The sequence below is a fragment of the Theobroma umbraticum genome, unplaced genomic scaffold, assembly GCF_002168275.2.
Source record: "Theobroma umbraticum cultivar Fairchild unplaced genomic scaffold, ASM216827v3 scaffold_50.0, whole genome shotgun sequence".
In the NCBI taxonomy this organism is placed as follows: Eukaryota; Viridiplantae; Streptophyta; class Magnoliopsida; order Malvales; family Malvaceae; genus Theobroma; species Theobroma umbraticum.
Genome location: NW_018397261.1, coordinates 5615565 through 5634324, shown reverse-complemented (window position 1 = coordinate 5634324; position 18760 = coordinate 5615565). Strand labels below are relative to the sequence as shown.

At 33.3% G+C, this 18760-nt stretch overlaps 2 protein-coding genes across 5 annotated transcripts; one reads left to right on the top strand and one right to left on the bottom strand.

The window, feature by feature from the left end:
* The first annotated feature begins 6 nt into the window (after window positions 1-6).
* ERL1 (ERECTA-like 1) lies at window positions 7-7306 on the top strand. Its single transcript, XM_021430985.2, has 27 exons — window positions 7-397; window positions 1020-1158; window positions 1318-1389; window positions 1478-1549; window positions 1639-1710; window positions 1793-1864; window positions 1972-2043; window positions 2285-2356; window positions 2454-2525; window positions 2613-2681; window positions 2819-2890; window positions 3003-3074; window positions 3159-3230; window positions 3337-3408; window positions 3484-3555; window positions 3643-3714; window positions 3811-3882; window positions 3978-4049; window positions 4146-4217; window positions 4298-4369; window positions 4461-4532; window positions 4622-4693; window positions 4770-4843; window positions 4948-5076; window positions 5153-5491; window positions 5691-6061; window positions 6570-7306. Exons 1-27 carry the CDS (start codon window positions 280-282, stop codon window positions 6936-6938), a joined length of 2976 nt encoding a protein of 991 aa, XP_021286660.1. The 5' UTR covers window positions 7-279; the 3' UTR covers window positions 6939-7306.
* A 386-nt stretch (window positions 7307-7692) lies between these two features.
* Window positions 7693-12824, bottom strand: LOC110418298 (protein TPX2-like). Of its 4 annotated transcripts, none has more exons than XR_002445383.1 (18): window positions 12204-12824; window positions 12027-12110; window positions 11621-11756; window positions 11354-11462; window positions 10839-10889; window positions 10538-10635; window positions 10359-10437; window positions 10175-10237; window positions 9988-10038; window positions 9800-9858; window positions 9552-9627; window positions 9389-9454; window positions 9228-9290; window positions 8986-9048; window positions 8852-8896; window positions 8638-8741; window positions 8037-8140; window positions 7693-7733 (listed from the first exon to the last, which is right to left on the bottom strand). XR_002445383.1 is itself a non-coding variant. In XM_021430986.1 (17 exons), the coding sequence occupies exons 1-17, from the start codon at window positions 12394-12396 to the stop codon at window positions 8116-8118; spliced, it is 1365 nt and encodes a 454-aa protein (XP_021286661.1). In that variant the 5' UTR covers window positions 12397-12824; the 3' UTR covers window positions 7850-8115. The 4 variants fall into 4 exon arrangements, 2 of the variants coding, with proteins under 2 accessions (XP_021286661.1, XP_021286663.1); XR_002445384.1 differs by having other exon boundaries at window positions 7717-7819; XM_021430986.1 differs by lacking the exon at window positions 7693-7733 and having other exon boundaries at window positions 7850-8140.
* Window positions 12825-18760: the final 5936 nt, after the last annotated feature.

The following is an 18760-nucleotide window of genomic DNA, read 5'->3' as shown; positions in this document are numbered from 1 at the left end:
GGATAGTTTGTCGCTGTTTTTTCTCTGTCTTTCACTGTCTGTCTGCAGAGTAAAGAGACAGTGTGGACTCTGTTTTTCTCTCTCTTCATAACATCTCTGTTTCTACGTTTCCTTGCAGTTCACGCTTAACGCCTGTTTTCTTCTTTCTCTGTCTGCGCAATGAACCCAAGCTTTTTAAGCTTGCTTCTTTGATATCAAAGCAGTAACATATCCTTTCTGTTGTCTTCTTTTTCTTCTGGGTTTTGTTTCTTGGTTGTTTTAAGTGTTGTCCGGGTGAGAATGGAAGAAGAGGTGTTGTTGGAGAGGAGGAAGAAACGGAAGGAGCTTGATGGCGGTTTAGTAATGGTGATGGTGTTTCTTGTTCTTTGTCCTATTGCTTCTTCACTCAATGACGAAGGTACCTTTTTTTCCTGGGTGATGTAGTTGGTAAATATTGTTTTGAAGCTTTTCGTTTTGTTTCTTTTGCCCGTTTGGAGCTCGGTTTTCCATATTTGGAAATTATAGTGGTTGTTTTAACTGCTCAAAACTTTGATAAAATGTGCTTCAGAACTGAATCCTTTGTGGTTATTGGTTTCCTTTTCCGGAATCTTTCACTGTGGTAGGCTGTGTTTTTAGCTGAAGAGCATTGTAAGTAAGCGGTTCAAACTGTAGCATTTGGTGCATATCATCTCTTAAACTTTATATATCTGGCTACCTTTTCTTCCATCTGGAGCTAGAACGCTAAGAAAGTTTCCAACAATGTTTGATTGCTAAGAACTAAATTTTCTCCACATTTTGGAATCATTAAATCGTTTGATGTGGCGCTTACTGGGTTTAAGTGTATCTCAACTTTCTTTGTCATTAACATTAGCTGTAGTGGAAATGGAATGCCTTTCGGCGAAGGAGAGTGTAGTTTTAAGCCACTAATTTGCTTGATATTAGGGAAGTCATGACCTTGATTATTATATATTCAGTCGTTGAAACTGTTGTGCTCCACATCTCGCTTAAAGAAAATAATAGAGGATAAACGATGGTTATAGGGAAGGCGTTGATGTCGATAAAGGCATCATTTAGCAACGTGGCAAATGTGTTGCTTGACTGGGATGATGTCCACAATGATGATTTTTGTTCTTGGCGTGGTGTCTTCTGTGACAATATCAGCCTCTCTGTTGTTTCCCTGTGAGTTTCTCCTTTAATTGTAATACAAGTTATTCTTGGTGGCAATTAGCTAGTTAGCGATATCTGTGGTTTTAGTTTATTTTTTGTTCCCATAGTAGGTGTTTGAACTGGGATTCTTTTGTGATTCGTTGTGGTGTGTTTTTGGATATTTGATTCAAGGAACCTGTCAAACTTGATACTCGGTGGGGAAATTTCACCTGCCATTGGTGACTTGAAGAATCTGCAGTCCATGTATTTCTCTCTCTGTATATTTCAGTTCTAGGCGTTACGGTAGCTTGCTTATATTCTTATGGGCGTTTTATTTAATCTAACGTGTCAGAGATTTGGAGGGGAACAAATTGACCGGACAAATCCCAGATGAGATTGGAAATTGTGGCTCTCTTGTTCACCTGTAATTCCTCAATGGACCGTGGTTCCTAAGTTTATTTGCATGTCTTCCTTCTTTTGGTTTTTTCATGATTTATGTACTGCATAATCCAGGGATTTGTCTGACAATCTGCTGTATGGGGACATACCATTCTCCATATCTAAGCTCAAGCAGCTTGAATTTGTGTAAGTTTGTTTTCTTCCCTTTCTCATTTCAGTTAACGTGTTTAGTTGTTGCTAGTAGGCTAAGTTCGATCCCTTCATTCAGGAATTTGAAGAACAATCAGTTAACAGGCCCTATTCCTTCAACATTAACCCAGATTCCTAACTTGAAAATTCTGTGAGTTCCATGAAGTTCTTCTATCACTTCGGATGATAATCTTCGCAGCTTTGCATAGTTGACAAACTTACTAATAGTTTCTTCTGGATTTTGTGATGTCCTTTCAGTGATTTAGCAAGAAACCAGCTTACAGGGGAGATACCCAGGTTAATTTATTGGAATGAAGTCTTGCAGTATCTGTAAGTGCTGCTGCCTTTGTTGCATCTGATTGCACATCAAGTCACTGGCTTCCTTTGTGTAGTTACTGAAATGTTTGCATCATGGTGAAACCCTGTAACAATTATTATTGCTTTATTACCATGTCTTGGGATGTTGGAGTGACCATCTACTAGAATGTTTTGTTGCATAACCTTAAAGTTGAAATTTGAGGTCCATTTGAAGTCTTTCTTATCCTAATGTCCTATGGGATACCTTTTACAGTGGATTGCGGGGCAATAAGTTGACTGGAACTCTTTCTCCTGATATGTGTCAATTGACTGGCCTGTGGTATTTGTAAGTTCTAGTGATTTGATTGTGCAGTTTCTTTTTCTTGTTTTTAATTTTCCCAGTAGTTTTTCTGATTTAAATTACTTTAAATATTGTTTTTCAGTGATGTCAGAGGAAACAATTTAACTGGTAGAATCCCAGACAACATTGGTAACTGTACAAGCTTTGAGATATTGTAAGTTGCTTGCCTCTGATGACATGAGTTGTTTGTTTCAATGTAGTTGTTCTTCATTTTTAAAACTCTGTTGATTGGCAATTTTAGGGACGTTTCTTATAATCAGATTACTGGGGAGATACCATATAATATTGGTTTCCTACAAGTTGCGACATTGTGAGTTTCGTTTTAAAGCTTATGCATTGTCATTATTTTTGTTATTGTGAATTTGTTGTAGATGTGTAAAGCTACTAGATTGTTAAGGTTGGGAATCGTATAGTTCATCCAAATCTAAATAGGATTGCTAATGATAGGTCACTTCAAGGAAATAAGCTTACAGGGAAAATCCCTGAGGTGATTGGTTTAATGCAGGCCCTTGCAGTATTGTAAGTATTCCATTTTCCAAAATCTGAATAAAACTGTGTTCCCTAATAGCTTCTGTTCGAGGTATGTGGTATTAGGTGGTAGATACATTGTCTGATTTTTTTGTTTTTCCAGGGATTTGAGTGAGAATGAGCTAGTTGGGCCTATTCCATCGATACTTGGCAATTTATCCTACACTGGAAAATTGTGAGTTATTATTGCGGACATGCTTAAATGAGCTTCATTTTACTGTTGTGTTGTTTTACCATATATATTTGTTTGCGGCTGTAGGTACCTCCATGGAAACAAGCTTACTGGTCCAATTCCACCAGAACTGGGAAATATGTCAAAACTTAGCTATCTGTGAGTTGCCGTCCCCGTTAATTTTTTGTTATTGTAGCCATATATGTGCGGCATTCACTCATGAGATATGTTTATGGGACATGTCACTTAACTAATTATTCTGCAGACAATTGAATGACAATCAGCTAGTTGGTACAATCCCTGCTGAACTTGGGAAGCTGGTGCAGTTGTTTGAATTGTAAGTTTTTATTACTTTGCATTGCATATTCTTATTTTTAGCAGTTATTTATTCAGTTCGTCACTATTTTATCAGGAATCTTGCCAACAATTACTTGGAAGGACCCATTCCTCATAACATCAGCTCCTGTACAGCCCTGAATCAGTTGTAAGGATATCTGTTGAATGTCTGAACATTTCTGTGTTTTTTGTTTAAATCTTGAAACTGATTGAGCTGGTTGTATTTGTGTTTCAGCAATGTGCATGGTAATCGCCTTAATGGGTCTATTCCATTGGGTTTCCGAACTCTAGAGAGCTTAACTTATTTGTAAGTTTTTAATGTGGTGATGAATTTAGAAGTATTTATTTGTCAGTAATCAACAAGTGATCTAATTAGTCGGTTAATCACATGTTGGACGTCAAGAAATCTATCCATGAATGATTTCAAAGGCCAGATACCTATTGAACTGGGGCATATCATCAACCTTGATACATTGTATGTGTTTTGTAACGTTACTGGTTTTTTTCTTCTTTTGAAGGGAAGAGTCTTGTTTTTCAAAGTTGATGTCTGAGTTACTGTTGTTTTTTCAGGGATCTCTCTGGCAATAAATTTTCAGGAGCTATTCCAGCTTCCATTGGTGACCTAGAGCATCTTCTTACCTTGTGAGCAAATTACCGATCTGTTTTTATTTTTCCAAACCTTATTATTGTTATTTCTTTCCAATGGTATGGTAGCTTTATTTGTTTTTACACTTTCAGGAATTTGAGTAGCAATGAACTTGATGGACCTTTACCTGCTGAGTGTGGGAATCTCAGAAGCATACAAATCATGTAAGCTTTTAGTGTGGCTTTAAGGCTGTGGTGAGTATGTGGTTGTTAACCCTCATTAACTTTTATCTTTACCATTGCAGGGATCTTTCTTTTAATAGCCTCTCTGGCAACATTCCTGCCGAATTGGGTCAGTTGCAAAATATTGCTTCTCTGTAAGTTAATGTCTCATGCTTGATGAAGAATTTAAAGTTTGGGAGTTATTGTTTGTGAAGCCACTGATGCCGTTACTTGATTTTATGGTAGAATATTAAACAACAACAAGTTGCAAGGGGAAATCCCAGAGCAGCTAACTAATTGTTTCAGTCTTGCTAACTTGTAAGTTTTTTCTCTATTTCTCTTCCATCTTCAGTTCATGTGCACATAGATTCAGACTTGTTTCTGAATTTCTACACTAATGCACCCAGGAATGTTTCTTATAACAACTTATCTGGCATCATACCTTCCATTAGAAACTTCACCAGATTTTCATCAGATAGGTATGCAAGTATATTCTATTCCTTGTTTACAACTGTCTCAAATTGTCTCATATATTGATTTATATATGGTCATCAGCTTCGTTGGAAATCCGTTGCTATGCGGCAATTGGCTTGGATCGATATGTGGCCCCTCTCTACCAAAGTCTAGAGGTATCAACCTAATCTTTTTGGGATTTTTGTTAGGTACTTGTGTTGTTATTGGGTTCAGTTGGAATATTTTCTCATTAATTGTCTTGCTCTCTGTTCTCCAACAGTTTTCTCCAGGGCTGCAGTTGTTTGTACGACTTTGGGCTTCATCACATTGGTAGCTATGATTATTGTTGCGATTTATAAGTCCAACCAACAGAAGCAAATGATGAAGGGACCTATGAAAACTGTGGAAGGCATGTGTATCTTTAACATTGACCAATGTATACTTTCATGTTTCTGCAAATCTCAAGTCCTTTTTTGTTCTCTCAGGTCCACCGAAGCTAGTAGTTCTCCACATGGATATGGCAATTCATACCTTTGATGATATAATGAGATTCACTGAGAATTTGAGTGATAAGTATATCATAGGTTATGGTGCTTCTAGCACAGTTTATAAATGTATGTTGAAAAATTCCCGACCAATTGCGATTAAGCGACTCTACAATCAGTGTCCACACAACTTGAGGGAGTTTGAGACTGAACTTGAAACCATAGGCAGCATCAGACATAGGAACATTGTCAGCTTGCATGGCTACTCATTATCTCCATATGGGAACCTCCTTTTTTATGATTATATGGAGAATGGCTCTCTCTGGGATCTTTTACATGGTTGGTAGTCGTGCATTAAGCTTCCTTTTTATCTACCCTATTGTTAATGTAGAATACTTGTGTAATTTTTGGTTTGTGAAATTTAGTGTCAAATTAAATATTTCATTGCTGCTTCTTTTACTATTGTTTTTAATAATGTTAGTTTTGACTATCTTACTCGTGTAGCAAATACTGATTCATGTGAGTTTACATGGGACAGGGCCATCAAAAAAGGTAAAACTTGATTGGGAAACAAGGTTAAAAGTTGCTGTTGGAGCAGCTCAGGGGCTTGCCTATCTTCACCATGATTGCAACCCTCGAATTATTCACAGGGATGTTAAGTCCTCAAATATTCTGCTTGACGAGAATTTTGAGGCTCATCTATCTGATTTTGGGATTGCTAAATGCATACCAACTACAAAGACCCATGCCTCTACTTATGTTCTGGGAACCATTGGCTATATTGACCCAGAATATGCCCGTACCTCTCGACTTAATGAAAAATCAGATGTTTACAGCTTTGGCATTGTTCTTTTGGAGCTTCTGACAGGGAAAAAGGCTGTGGACAATGAATCAAACTTGCATCAACTGGTGAGTTATGTTACTTATCATGTTAAATCAATTATTTCTGAATAGATGCTTGAAAGCTTTACTGACTGTTATAAGTTTTGCCTGAGCCAAGTGCAAAGCCTTAAATATAATAATTAATTTCTGTCTTGCAATGCTCTATTGGCTGTTTTGATTAAAGTGTTCAGAATGAGCATCTATGCAATATTTCATTGTGTGTGTATGCAATTTTACTGATGTACTTTTAATTTTGAATGAGTTATGGCTCATTAAGATGATAGTAATCTTTTATTAAAATCTCAATGAGACCGAAGGAATCTTTTGTGGGTGGCGCTTACTTGGCTTTTTGGTTATCTGGTCCTTTTCAAACCGCATGATAGCTGACATTGGATTATGGTTTTTTTACTTGCAAAAAATTTGATACTTGACTGTCTTAGCTTAATCGGATGTGATAGATACCTGTTAAACATAAAACATCAACAAATTCTTTTTTGCAAAGTTCAATATATTGTGCCTGTTCATTGTTGTTCAGATACTGTCAAAGGCTGATGATAATACCGTGATGGAAGCTGTTGATCCAGAAGTCTCAATTACATGCATGGATTTATACCATGTCAGAAAAACCTTCCAACTTGCTTTGCTGTGCACAAAGCGACACCCTTCTGAGAGACCTACCATGCACGAGGTTGCCAGGGTTTTGGTCTCCCTACTTCCAGCTCCTCCAACTATGCTATCTTCAGCTCCTCCCAAGTCCATTGACTATTCTCAATTTGTCATTGGCAAAGGTCAGAAGCGATTGCAATTGGAGCAGCAACAGCAGCAAGTTCAGCAGGACACCAACTCATCTGATGCTCAGTGGTTTGTTCGGTTTCGGGAAGTCATATCAAAGAACACTCTTTAAAGCCATCTTTGTTTTTAATTCACGTGGAGGAAGAGGAGAGGGTAATGAGATCTAATCCCAGGCTTTGGTTTGAAGGGGCTATTTTTGGTCCCCAGATGGTGTGAAATATGAGCATAGGTCCCACCAATGTGGGTTTTTTTATTTTTGGATGTTTCTTTAGAGACCCATCCAGTTATGAGGCGCTGATCCTTTATGGACCCTTTTGCACAAGCGATTTGAGAAATTTGTAGGAGTCATCTATTTTGTTCTGTAAAGTCAATATGTAAAAGTACAGTGCACGCCTCTTTTTTTTTTTTTTCCTGGATCAGGACTCATGGATCACTCATCATCACCTCATAATGCATCATATAGTGAAATGCTCTCTGCTACTGACAAGTCTTTTTCCTTCGTAACTTAAATTGCTTCGGCATTGAATAGTGTTCTCAAAACCGTTTGTAAACCATCTCCTAAATCCTGATGGTTGAGGGTGTATGGATTCTGTTATCATGTTTATAATCTTGCAATTGTGCCTCAAGGTACAGCCCCTCTCCTATGAATTTGATAATTTAACAAAATCTATCTCCGATCTATGTCCTCATATGGTTATAGACATGGCTGTCTAAGTCAATATGGGTCAAAATTTAGGGAGGAATTAAGTTGATTGGGTTTTGCTTGTGTTCCGTACTTTGCATGTGCTTTCACTTATAAACTGTCCGGCAGACACTCGAAACTCATGCATTTCTCTATTGGGTGGGTGGGTGGGTATCCAAACTGGAAAGAAAGAAACTCCTGGTGTTGTATTCGGTTGACTTGTGCCTGCAAATTCGCAATGATGAGAGATTCTCTGAATCGACAGTCCAGTCCAGGAGTACATAATTTACAAGTATACTCCAATTCGACATCTAGACAAACGAAGCAAACATTGAGGAACATTGCAGCCTTTATAGTGTATACATACATCATGGTTGACAGTTACATTTGCTATGCCGTAGCAACATTTTGCAGGAAAACATGACAAAAGTTAACTAATTTTAAAAAATATTGCCATTCTTCAAAATCATTTTCTTTTAAGGGAATAAATACCACTCCATTATTAAAAGAAGTAATCTACTTTCTCACCAAAAATGAGCCTGCGGCGTACCCCAATCATTTGTGCGGCAAGAAGGACAAATGTGACCACCAAACTGACTGAGGACTTTCAGGTTATGTCCAATCTCAGGCTCCTGTCACAAGAACCGTTTATGATGCTCTTGTTTTAATTAAATGCTGTGTTCTGAGAAACTTTCATTGATCCTACATACTATTATCGATGAGAATGTGTATATATCAATTATTAAAAAAAATGTCAGATCCATGTAAATACTGGCTCAAAATGGTGTATTACAGAGTGATGAAGAGAAAGATGAACTGCTTTTAACGATAACTCGGAGCAGACCTGGGCTAACGGCAGGCTAGTTTTTTTTTTTCCCCCCAAAACAGAACAAAGTTTTTCAACAGGCTGGTTGGGCTTATTTCTGGATTCCATCTAGCTTAACTAGAAACACCGGCATAACATTTAACCAACACAGCCATTAATCTCAATTAAATAGTGGCAAAAGTTCAACAGGGCAGAACCAGGAGTTTATAGGACAAAGAGAAGAGAATCAATAGATGAAAGTTACTTATAAAAGTGGGCAATGATCAGCCATGTCAAATCCGACTAGGTTGAAACTGGTGTTACCTGTTAACGTTCAGTTGTCGCCCAATTTCGATAGTCCTGTCATTCCTACATTGATACTCCATCCCTCCAATCCTTTGTAAATTTTCTTTGCCCGCATTTATAATCTGCAAGGTGGATATTTTAAAACTATAATCAATGCAAAAATGGCAAACAGACATATCAAATTAGTTCGGCCCTGTGTTCTAGTGGTGCCTGTAAACTGTGGGTAATGTACCTGACATTGCAGAAGGAAAGGAACTGTTTCATTCTCTTTAAATCCCTTAATTCAACAAGAAGAAAACTTGTATTAATAAGATTACAATGCATAGACATGTTTTAGGTTTCAATCAGAAGTTTGAAGGAACCGACCTCTGAAAAAACAATTTTTGCTCGAGATTTTTCGCCAGAATGGACTTCAGATGACAAGGAGAGCTGGATACCATATCAAGAAAGAGAGTAGTGAATAAACAAAACCAAACCAAGAACAAATTAAGCAATTCCATTAAGGATGGTTAAGATGTGAATTATTCTGAAATTCTTTAAATGGTTCATTTAGAAGCCTCCTAAATAAGGCTATAGGTGGCTTCAATAAAGCAATTAACATGTAACACCTTATTCAATAATTCTATTGGCGGTTCATCTGGAGGCCTCCTGTCTGCTAAAATCTTGAATTCCTGGAGAAAGTAAAAGCTCTATTGGTGTTAATAGAGAAAAAATCTCTGAATAACAAATGAAAACATATAACTGTACCTAAGGAGTTGAGGTTAATTACCATTGGGGCTGATGTTTCCTTCTTCATATTCTGCAGGACACCAGTTTGCCCTATTCTTGACATTATCTGAAAACCCAACAAAATGGTTCCATATGTGATAAGTATTTTAAAAAATAAATCTCTATAACAAATTAACAAAGAACCACCAAGATATTTGCAGAACCTTCTTATTAAGAGGGCAAGCTTTAAATTTATTAACAGCTTCAAATTTCTCCTCTAATGCGTTGACAGAGTTGAAGCTATGCACAAAAGGCAAGGAAAAAATAACCACTTCAGCAAGCAATTGAATTTGGCCATTAACCGAGTGATTATTCACCAGTCACCACAAGAGAAAAAGAATATCAAGTGTCGGAGGAAAGAAAGCTTTGAAGAACAAAAACAGACTGATGCTAAAAGTCAAAGCCCTCTTACCTTCTGAGGCCAGTTTTTTCATTTCTTGAAGTCGAAACATAATTAGGGAGTTTCATTGCCTGGAGAGAGGAAACTATTAGCTCCCAACAATAAAAAAATGTAATGATAGGTAGTAGAAGCCAAACAGGCTTAAAACTTGAGAGAACACTTAACATGAGAGCTATAGAAATAAAATTTTAATAACCCACATTGTTAGATGCATGCTGCCTGGCTCTCTCTGATGTCCTCAGGTGAAATAACTAAAGGCAATGAAACAAATTAAAATCTGTGTCATAGAGTTATCCATAAAAGGTATCAAGGCATTTCTCTAGACAATTACAAGAAAGGTATTCATAAGTGGAGACAAACTAGTAAGTTACTGTAAACAGCAATTACCTGAAACTCTGGTCGCTGAGGTAGGCTTTTCTTGGCAAGGGGCAATGAAGGAGCCTCGAGAATCTATCAAGCCCAAAGAAATCAGAGATTACACATTCAACATCAAACATACCTTAACCTTCTCTAAAATTAATGTTCCAACAAAGTTCGAGAAAAACAAATTTTATGCACTGGAAGTACCAACTTTTCTGTTTAAGGGGAGTGCTTTAAAGAAATGAGCATGTGATTTTGCATTTTCATCTGACTCTGCCTTTACTCTAGACCTGAAATTGATAACATATGGCCTTTCAGATTAGTAGGCAAAGCACAACAATTTGATTTCAAAATGATTGACAAAGGAAAATAATAGGAAGTCAATACTACCTACGTCTTTGAGCCCTTCTTGCTGTTTGTAACTCTGGTTCTTTAGGAATTGTAACTTTAGGCTTAGCATGTACTGAGTTACCATCAAGGGATCGGACCTGGATAACAAACTAAAGGTTGTTAAACAACTTCGCCAACAATGCTGATAATGTTGACTCGAGCTTTATTACATATTAACAGTACCAGCAAACATGTACATACAATAAAGACGTGTTTGAATAAGCCATCGATAATCACCAACAAAAAATTTACTCTTGAATATTAGTCTAGCGCTGGACAAATACTTCCTTCTACAACTTACCGTTTTAGGTTTCTTGTGCACGAAAAGAGCTCGATGCGACAAGTTAGCAACCTGCTTTGCAAAAATATAAGAATGGATTATAAAATGTCTAGTAGGGACAATCCAAAGTTTTTTGAGCTATATGAGCATTTTCACATAAAACAAAAGCAAGAATGATGAAAAGAACATGAAATCTCAAATAAACAGTCAAAGCAGAAAAGTGGTGTATGCCATGCAATATACAACTAAGAAGCAAGAAAAGAGAAAGAAATAACACAATCATAAGCCAAATCACCGCTTGAGTTACAAAATACTCTTTGCCCATAACAAATTACCGGAGGGATCCTGCTTCCTGGAATCCTTAATTTCTTTTTTAAACATCACATGGAAAATTATAGCAGGGAAACTCACACATTCTCACATATGAATAATGATTGGTCTGGCTCTATAAGCTAATGAACCAGAGAAACTCTTTGAACCACAATACAGGGAAAATGAGGTCCAATCATACTGTCAAATAAAATAATTGATTGCACCTTGCATAGGTAACCAGCTTCCAGCTTTTGTCTTTTGGTAGCATCGCCTTCAGTCACAGAAGAACTCTTCGTACTCTTATCATCAAGTCTGTCTAAAAACTTTCGAAACCTGAGAAGTGGAGGAATTAACAAGTAAAGACCTTTTAATTTATCATTTCAATAGAGAATGAACCCCTGAATTTGGGGCCAGAATTTTATATGCAAACAGAGCATTAAGTTTTAACTACCAATTTCATCATCCAAATGGTAACTACAATAGAGTAACACCTTCTATGAAGCTGGCTAAAATGAACCGCTCGATCTTGGTTTTGCTTGGCTAAGTAACTTGCTGTCGGTTTCATCAAAGTCGAACTCCTAGATAGGGATGACTTGACCCCAGACTCGGTTTTATCCCTCAGAGTATCTTCATTAAAGCAATTGCAAACTTTTAGTCCATAAGTAAAAAGAGAAGAAATAAGATTAAAAGAATCTTAGTGCATATTGTAGGTTTTTTTCCTTCATCGAACAACTTTTCTCGGATTTTCAAAAAATATAATTAGAAAAGAATAACCATAGTCAACTCTATCAATTGGAGCAGCCAAATTAAACGAAAGTTCCAAGGAAATGCACCGATTAGACAATTGAGATGCTAATCAGAAGTTTTAAAAAGAAAATGATAAAGATAAGAATGTACCTCTATCATCATAATCTATTGAACCATTGCTAAATTCTTCATCCCCATCAACATCATATCTCCACTTCAACTTTATTACAAAAGCTGGAAAATTATTAAACAATAAGAAATTCCTATTAACGTTTACTACTACTATAAAAGGCTTTTTGATTGCATAATGATTAGGAAAAGGCTTACGCGAAGGCGGATAGCTTCCAGCTGATTCGAACCAGAGCTCGGCTTCTTTAGCCTCCCAATATCTTTCTGGCCGACTGAAATCGTAGCATTGCGGTGCATCAAACTCGTATTTGATATCAAAAAATTCCTCCGCCTCACTCGGTTCTTCGATGGAAAAGAATTCCTCCATTTGTTCACCAATTTGGTCATCCATTTTTCACTGAAATTTCCTTTGCAAGTCCACGTTTCAAGTTGCAACCATTTTCATATTTCCTGCTATCTTGTTTATCTAATCTTGAAATTTTTGATTTTTTTTTCCGTCTTTTCTCATGGAGCGTGTTGATTTGTTTTGTTGTTTTATGCAAATAAACCAACCAGACAAACAACAACAACAACAACAATGTGAACCACTTTCTCTCTCGAACTTGCTCCGAAATTCAGAGAGAAAGTCTCAAGTGTTTCAAAATTCCATTGGATTGGTTTTCCCCCCTCCCTCTCTCTCAAACCTGAGAGGAAACTAAGAAACAAAAAATGATTGATTGGGTGAAGCCCTAATTTCTATGAAAAGTAAAAGAGAGGGGAGATTTTTGTTTGTATCATCCGATTTTGTGTATCGAAGTGAACGGCGACAATCTCGTTGGATGAATGACGTGAAATGGAGGAAAGAAAAGAGGGAAAACCTATAGTCCATTTTATAGAACCCTCCAAAATTTTGAATTGGTGGGTCCCATGAGCGGAATCTGTTAAAATAATTTGGTGGATAATGTCGTTTACGCAATTTCGTATTGGATCACAATTACTATCGGTACCCTTTCGTATGGTAAGATTGATTTTACAGTTGAAGTACAAATTTGTCATTGTAGAATATATTGATGAGAGGACAAAGTGTCCCTAGTCCTTTACGAAAGTTTGAACTGACAATGGTATTTCTGTGAGAAGAATCTGCTTCAGGGCTCTCCGCGTAAAACAGTTTTACTATAGTGGGGGTACAAAAATGCAAAAATCTCGAATCTATGCGTTTCTATGCTCTATCTGTTTGCAAGATTTTGATTTACTATGTTCTTCACAATCATATTAAGATCTCAACTAATTATTGATTTATTTAGTTGGAGGACAGCCAAGTATATGGTCTGCCTTTGGCCAATGAAATGATAGAGCACGCTCCTCCGAGTTCAAAATACAGACAAGGCTAACTAGATTAGTACAATCCAACGAAATTGTTAGACAAGGTTGTCCGCATTAGCTGGTTCATGTCAAAAATGGTGACGGTGACCTTCTTTTTCTAACCTCAGATCCAAAACTATTGGCTACAAGATTTTCTTTTTTCAATGTTATAATAGTACATCCAATTGCCTAAGGCGCAGTTTGACATCTCTTTCTGTTTTTGTCATCTTTTTTCGTAAATTTTTGTTTTAAACTTTGAAAGCATAAGACATTTCTAGTAAAAGTAATATTTTTACATGATGAAATGAAAAACTTAAAATTGTTGCAAACATGAAAAATTCAATACAAAACATAAAATTTTTAGAACTAAATAAAAATAACAATGTATTAAATAAATAAATTTTATAATATTAAACTAATATTACCTAATAAAAAAATTAAATTATATGATATTAAATATTAAATGATATTAATAAAGTTATTATATTATTATATATTCTCTATACATTATTAATATTAATGAATTATGAATTTATTACTAAATATTAAAATAATTCAATATTTTTATATTATTTTAATTTAATTAGCTTATAATTTTTATTATAAAAATATACATGAATATTATTTTTTATATATGGATATTGTTCACTTGTTTCCGAAAACATTGAAAGTAAAAAATTTTTGCTTCCAACAATTTTAGAAAATTTTGTTTTTATTTTAACAAATCGAAAACAAAATTGTATTACTAAACATGCTTTCTGTTTTTGTTTTCAAAAAAAATTCAAAAGGGAAACAAAAAATGAAAGCAATGCCAACAATGTCTTAGTTTTTTCACCAAAATTTTATTTTAAATTTACGTTAAATAACTAAAAAAGATTTATTAGCTAGGCTACACCTAGGAACATAGTTTTGATTAATGAATGAAGAATGGTTTTATGATGAACTAGCTATACACGTAAACATAAATTATCATTACTTTGTAGTTAAAACCAGAGCAACCCTCCATTGAAAGGTATCCGACGGATGGAGGAAAACAGCTAGCTAATACCAAATATAGCGGCAAGCCGAGCATTAATGGTAGTTAAATGATATTTTGACTTTTCTTAATTCTTCCTCTCTTTAATGGAGCTTGATCAAATTCTCCTCCAATTGCTGAACTTGCATCCCTAATTGATGGAGAAAGAAGAGCGAAAGTATATGCATCGAATCGATCGATGCTGCATAAACATAAGTGCTTCTGAAGAATACAAGTAATCCGTCATGGGAAATGAAAGCGCCTTCACTACTCTGCCTTTCTTGCTGACGGAGCTTTTCGTTGAACGCCTTCCTACACTCATCCTCAAGCCTTTACGCCAGCCTCAAACTGTAGCCCACAGCATCGCGAGTACAATAATTAAAAATTGCATATACTGATTAATGCTTTAACAAAGCATCCATAATAATCAAAGAAGTTATGATTTGCCTTTTTAAAATTTTGAGAAGATAAACAATGCAACTCACAGTGGTATCCCATCAGTCACATGGACATTTGTAGTCTAGCGGAATGACAACTGAAAGCTGATGGTAGAATGACAAATGGCAACTACAACTTGGCTGATATGACCTAGAACGTATCGCTGAATGCACCGTGTTCTGTAGGTGTATAATATTGGTTGATCGAGGGATAGGCTCGAAACGCTTTGACTCAGGAATCAGCTTGTCAGGGAAGTTCACGCGACAAGTTACCGTGTTATTTATAGGGGGACCAGATGACAGATCTAGAACATATTAGCCTATGCTTGGAGGATGTCTAGGCAATGGGCATGCACCTCAGTGTTAAGTTTAACCGTGGCAAGATTTCTTCTGGGAAAAAAATGCAATGAAATTGCATCTATAAAACAACGATGATAATGATGTTGACGGGAAAACAGGTTGACGATGACGAATTCCCGATGAAATTTATTGAAAAAGGTTGTAAATAGCGGAGAAGAAACTATATATAGGGCAATCAGAACAACGGATGGTGTGTATGATTTGTATGTAATAGGGAGAAGGGAAGGGGTGAAATGAAAATCTGCAGTCACTTTAGTCTGATTAGGGCAGTTACCCCGAGTTAGGAACAACAGGAGATACTTCGGGATCATCTAACTTCGCTATGTGTATGCATCAGTGTTGGCAGTGCAACAATAATACATTTCTACAGATGGAATTGAGACCCCCAGGGATACTTCTGCTGGTCGGTGGGAATGGGGAGTAAGCAGGATGCATCGAAATCTAATGATAGTGTAAACCTCCAATGAACATTTTGTTTACACCACTTCCTGTGTGCCCTCGCACTTGATTAATGCACTTCCCACTAGTTTTGCTTACGTCTTTTTTGCTTAATGATATTGAAAGCCAGGTTCACCAATTATCTTTACTGAATTTATTTATTAGTACTTATGTCGAGTCGGACTACGGTTACATATAGGTGTAGCTAATTAAAACAATTTAAAACTCCATCTATCAAATAATTCTTAACATACAAAAATTAATAATATTAATTAAAGGAAAAGAACAAAGAGAGTAACATAATTTTTATGAAATTAATCATACATTTAAACTCTTGAGTAAAAAATATTAATCATTGAGAAATTTTAAAATAAATATTATAATAAAAATTAGGTTAATAAATAATAGTAAAAATAGAAATAATTATAATAAAAATTAAATAAATAAATAAATTATTATTATAAAAAATAAAAATAAAAATTAGTTTAATAAATAATAAGAAGAATAAAAATAATTTATGCAAATGTTTTTCAATTGTTAATTTTCACTATAATTATTTTATCCTTATTATTATTCATTTATAAATTAAATTATAAATCATAAAATACTTTTAGCTCAATAATATAAATTTAAATATTTAATTTTTAAAAAATTATATTTATTTTAACTTAATTGACTTATTATGTTAAATCACACACATTTATTTTAATATTTTGACAATGTTTGTTTTACCTTCGTAATTTTTATGTTGATTTTTACAAATTTATGTCAAAGTTTTTTATCTGCTAATTTTTACTTTAATTATTTTTATTTTTATTATTATTTATTTATAAATTAAAATTTGTAACCTATAAAATATTTTAAGCTCGATAATATAAATTTAAATGTTTAATTTTCATAAAAATTATATTTATTTTGACTTAATTGTCTTATTATGTTAAATTACACAAATTTATGTTAATATTTTAACAATATTTGTTCCACTTTTATAATTTTTTACATTAATTCTTACAAGTTTATGTCAAGGTTTTTCAATTACTAATTTTCACTATAATTATTTTTATCTTTATTATTATTCATTTATAAATTAAAATTATTAAATCATTAAATATTTTTAACTTGATAATATAAATGTAAATGTTTAATTTTCAAAAAAATTATATTTATTTTTACTTAATTGATTTATTATGTTCAATTTAACACATTGACATCAATACGTAAATATTAATGTAAATGTATAGGATTTAACGTAACAAGTTAATTAGGTCAAAATAAATATAATTTTTATGAAAATTAAATATTTAAATTTATATTATAAATCTAAAAGTATTTAATGTTTTACAAATTTTAATTTATAAAGGAATAATAAGGATAAAAATAATTATAGTGAAAATTAGCAATTGAAAAACTTCAATGTAAACTTGTGAGGATTAACATAAAATATTACAAATGTGGGACAAGTATTATTAACATGTTGACGTAAATGTATGAGATTTAATATAATAAGTCAATTAAATCAAAATAAATATATTTTTTTAAAATAAAATATTTAAATTTATATTCTTGAGTTAAAAGTATTTAATGATTTAAAATTTTTAATTTATAAAAAAATAATAATAAAGATAAAAATAATTATTATAAAATTTTGATAAATTAATAACTTTGATTAAATAATATTTTTGATTGGCCCCAACTTAGGATCAACATATTAAATTAATAATTTGCTAAATTTATACGATAATATATTTTTAAAAAAATACATAGGTCTCATTTAATATATAAATTAATAATCTTTTTATATATTAAAATTATATATATATACATGACTCAATTATGAGGCTTTTTTAAAATACAACTCTAATGTTACTTGTTTTTTTTTTTTAAATTGATGTCTCTTTGAACCTCATTTTTAACTTTTGTTAGTACATTAAGAAGTTTTAGTATAGTGTTTTCATATTACAAGAAAAAATTACGTAATGTGATTATTGTTTTTTGATGAAATTTGGGTTTTCTATGTTGTACTTATTTAATACTTTACGTATTTCATGCGTATTGTTGATTTCTTTACACCTTTAAGATGAAAAATTATTGTGTTTAGTTTTATCGTTCGTGATATTATATTTTTGCTTAACTTAATGTTCATGAAGCATATTAACTACGTATACATCGAATGTAATTTTAGTTTGTTGTAAAAATATATAGATCCTTGACTTCTATTTAATAAGGCCAATTACCTTATGAATTTGTTTTGATTAAACAAGTACATAGAATAATGATAATTTGTAATTCACTAATTAAGTAATATTTGTATAATCACAATACACAACACATGTATATAAATTCAATGTTTTGAAAAAAAAAGAATATCTTGATTAATTAATAAAAATTTTCATGATCTAAAGAATATTAATTTATAAAGGTTTTATTGTATAGTGATAATTAACAACTGGACAATCTTAACATAAACTTATAAGAATTAACATAAAAAATTATAAAAGTGTAATAAACATTGTTAAAATATTGACATAAATATGTGAGTTTAAACGTAACAAGTCATAATAATAAGTTTAATTAAATTAAATTAGTTAGATATAATGTTATATTAAAAAATAGTATTCTTATATTTTAAAGTAAAAAATATAATTAAAAATTAAATTTAATTAATATTTAAAATAAAATAGATAAAATTAAAAATTACCTATATTCTTAACATAAAATCAATTAATTTAAAAATTAATTATGTTGTTTATCTATTACTTTGTTAAACAAATCTTTATTATTTTTTAAAATTATATTAATTGATCTTACAAGAAAATTATTCTTACCTTAGAATTCGTTGTGCTAGTTTGTATTAAGCTATTGCCATTACCACATCACCTTGTAAGGATTATTTTTCTTTTACATTTTTCTCTAGGTTCCTACCTAATAAACCTATACTTATGCATCAACTCAAAGTATATGCTTTCTTTAAAGGGACTCATAAGAAGATACTAATTTAATTTCACTTTACTTAAAACCTATAACTCCTCATAATACATTCTACTTGACTTCCTGCTTTAGATAATACATTTTTAAGGTTCATAAATTTTCTTCAGATATTTATGGAGTTACAAGAAAAATATTAGAAAAGTAACAATAAATACTCCCTTGTTTTAAGCCTAATT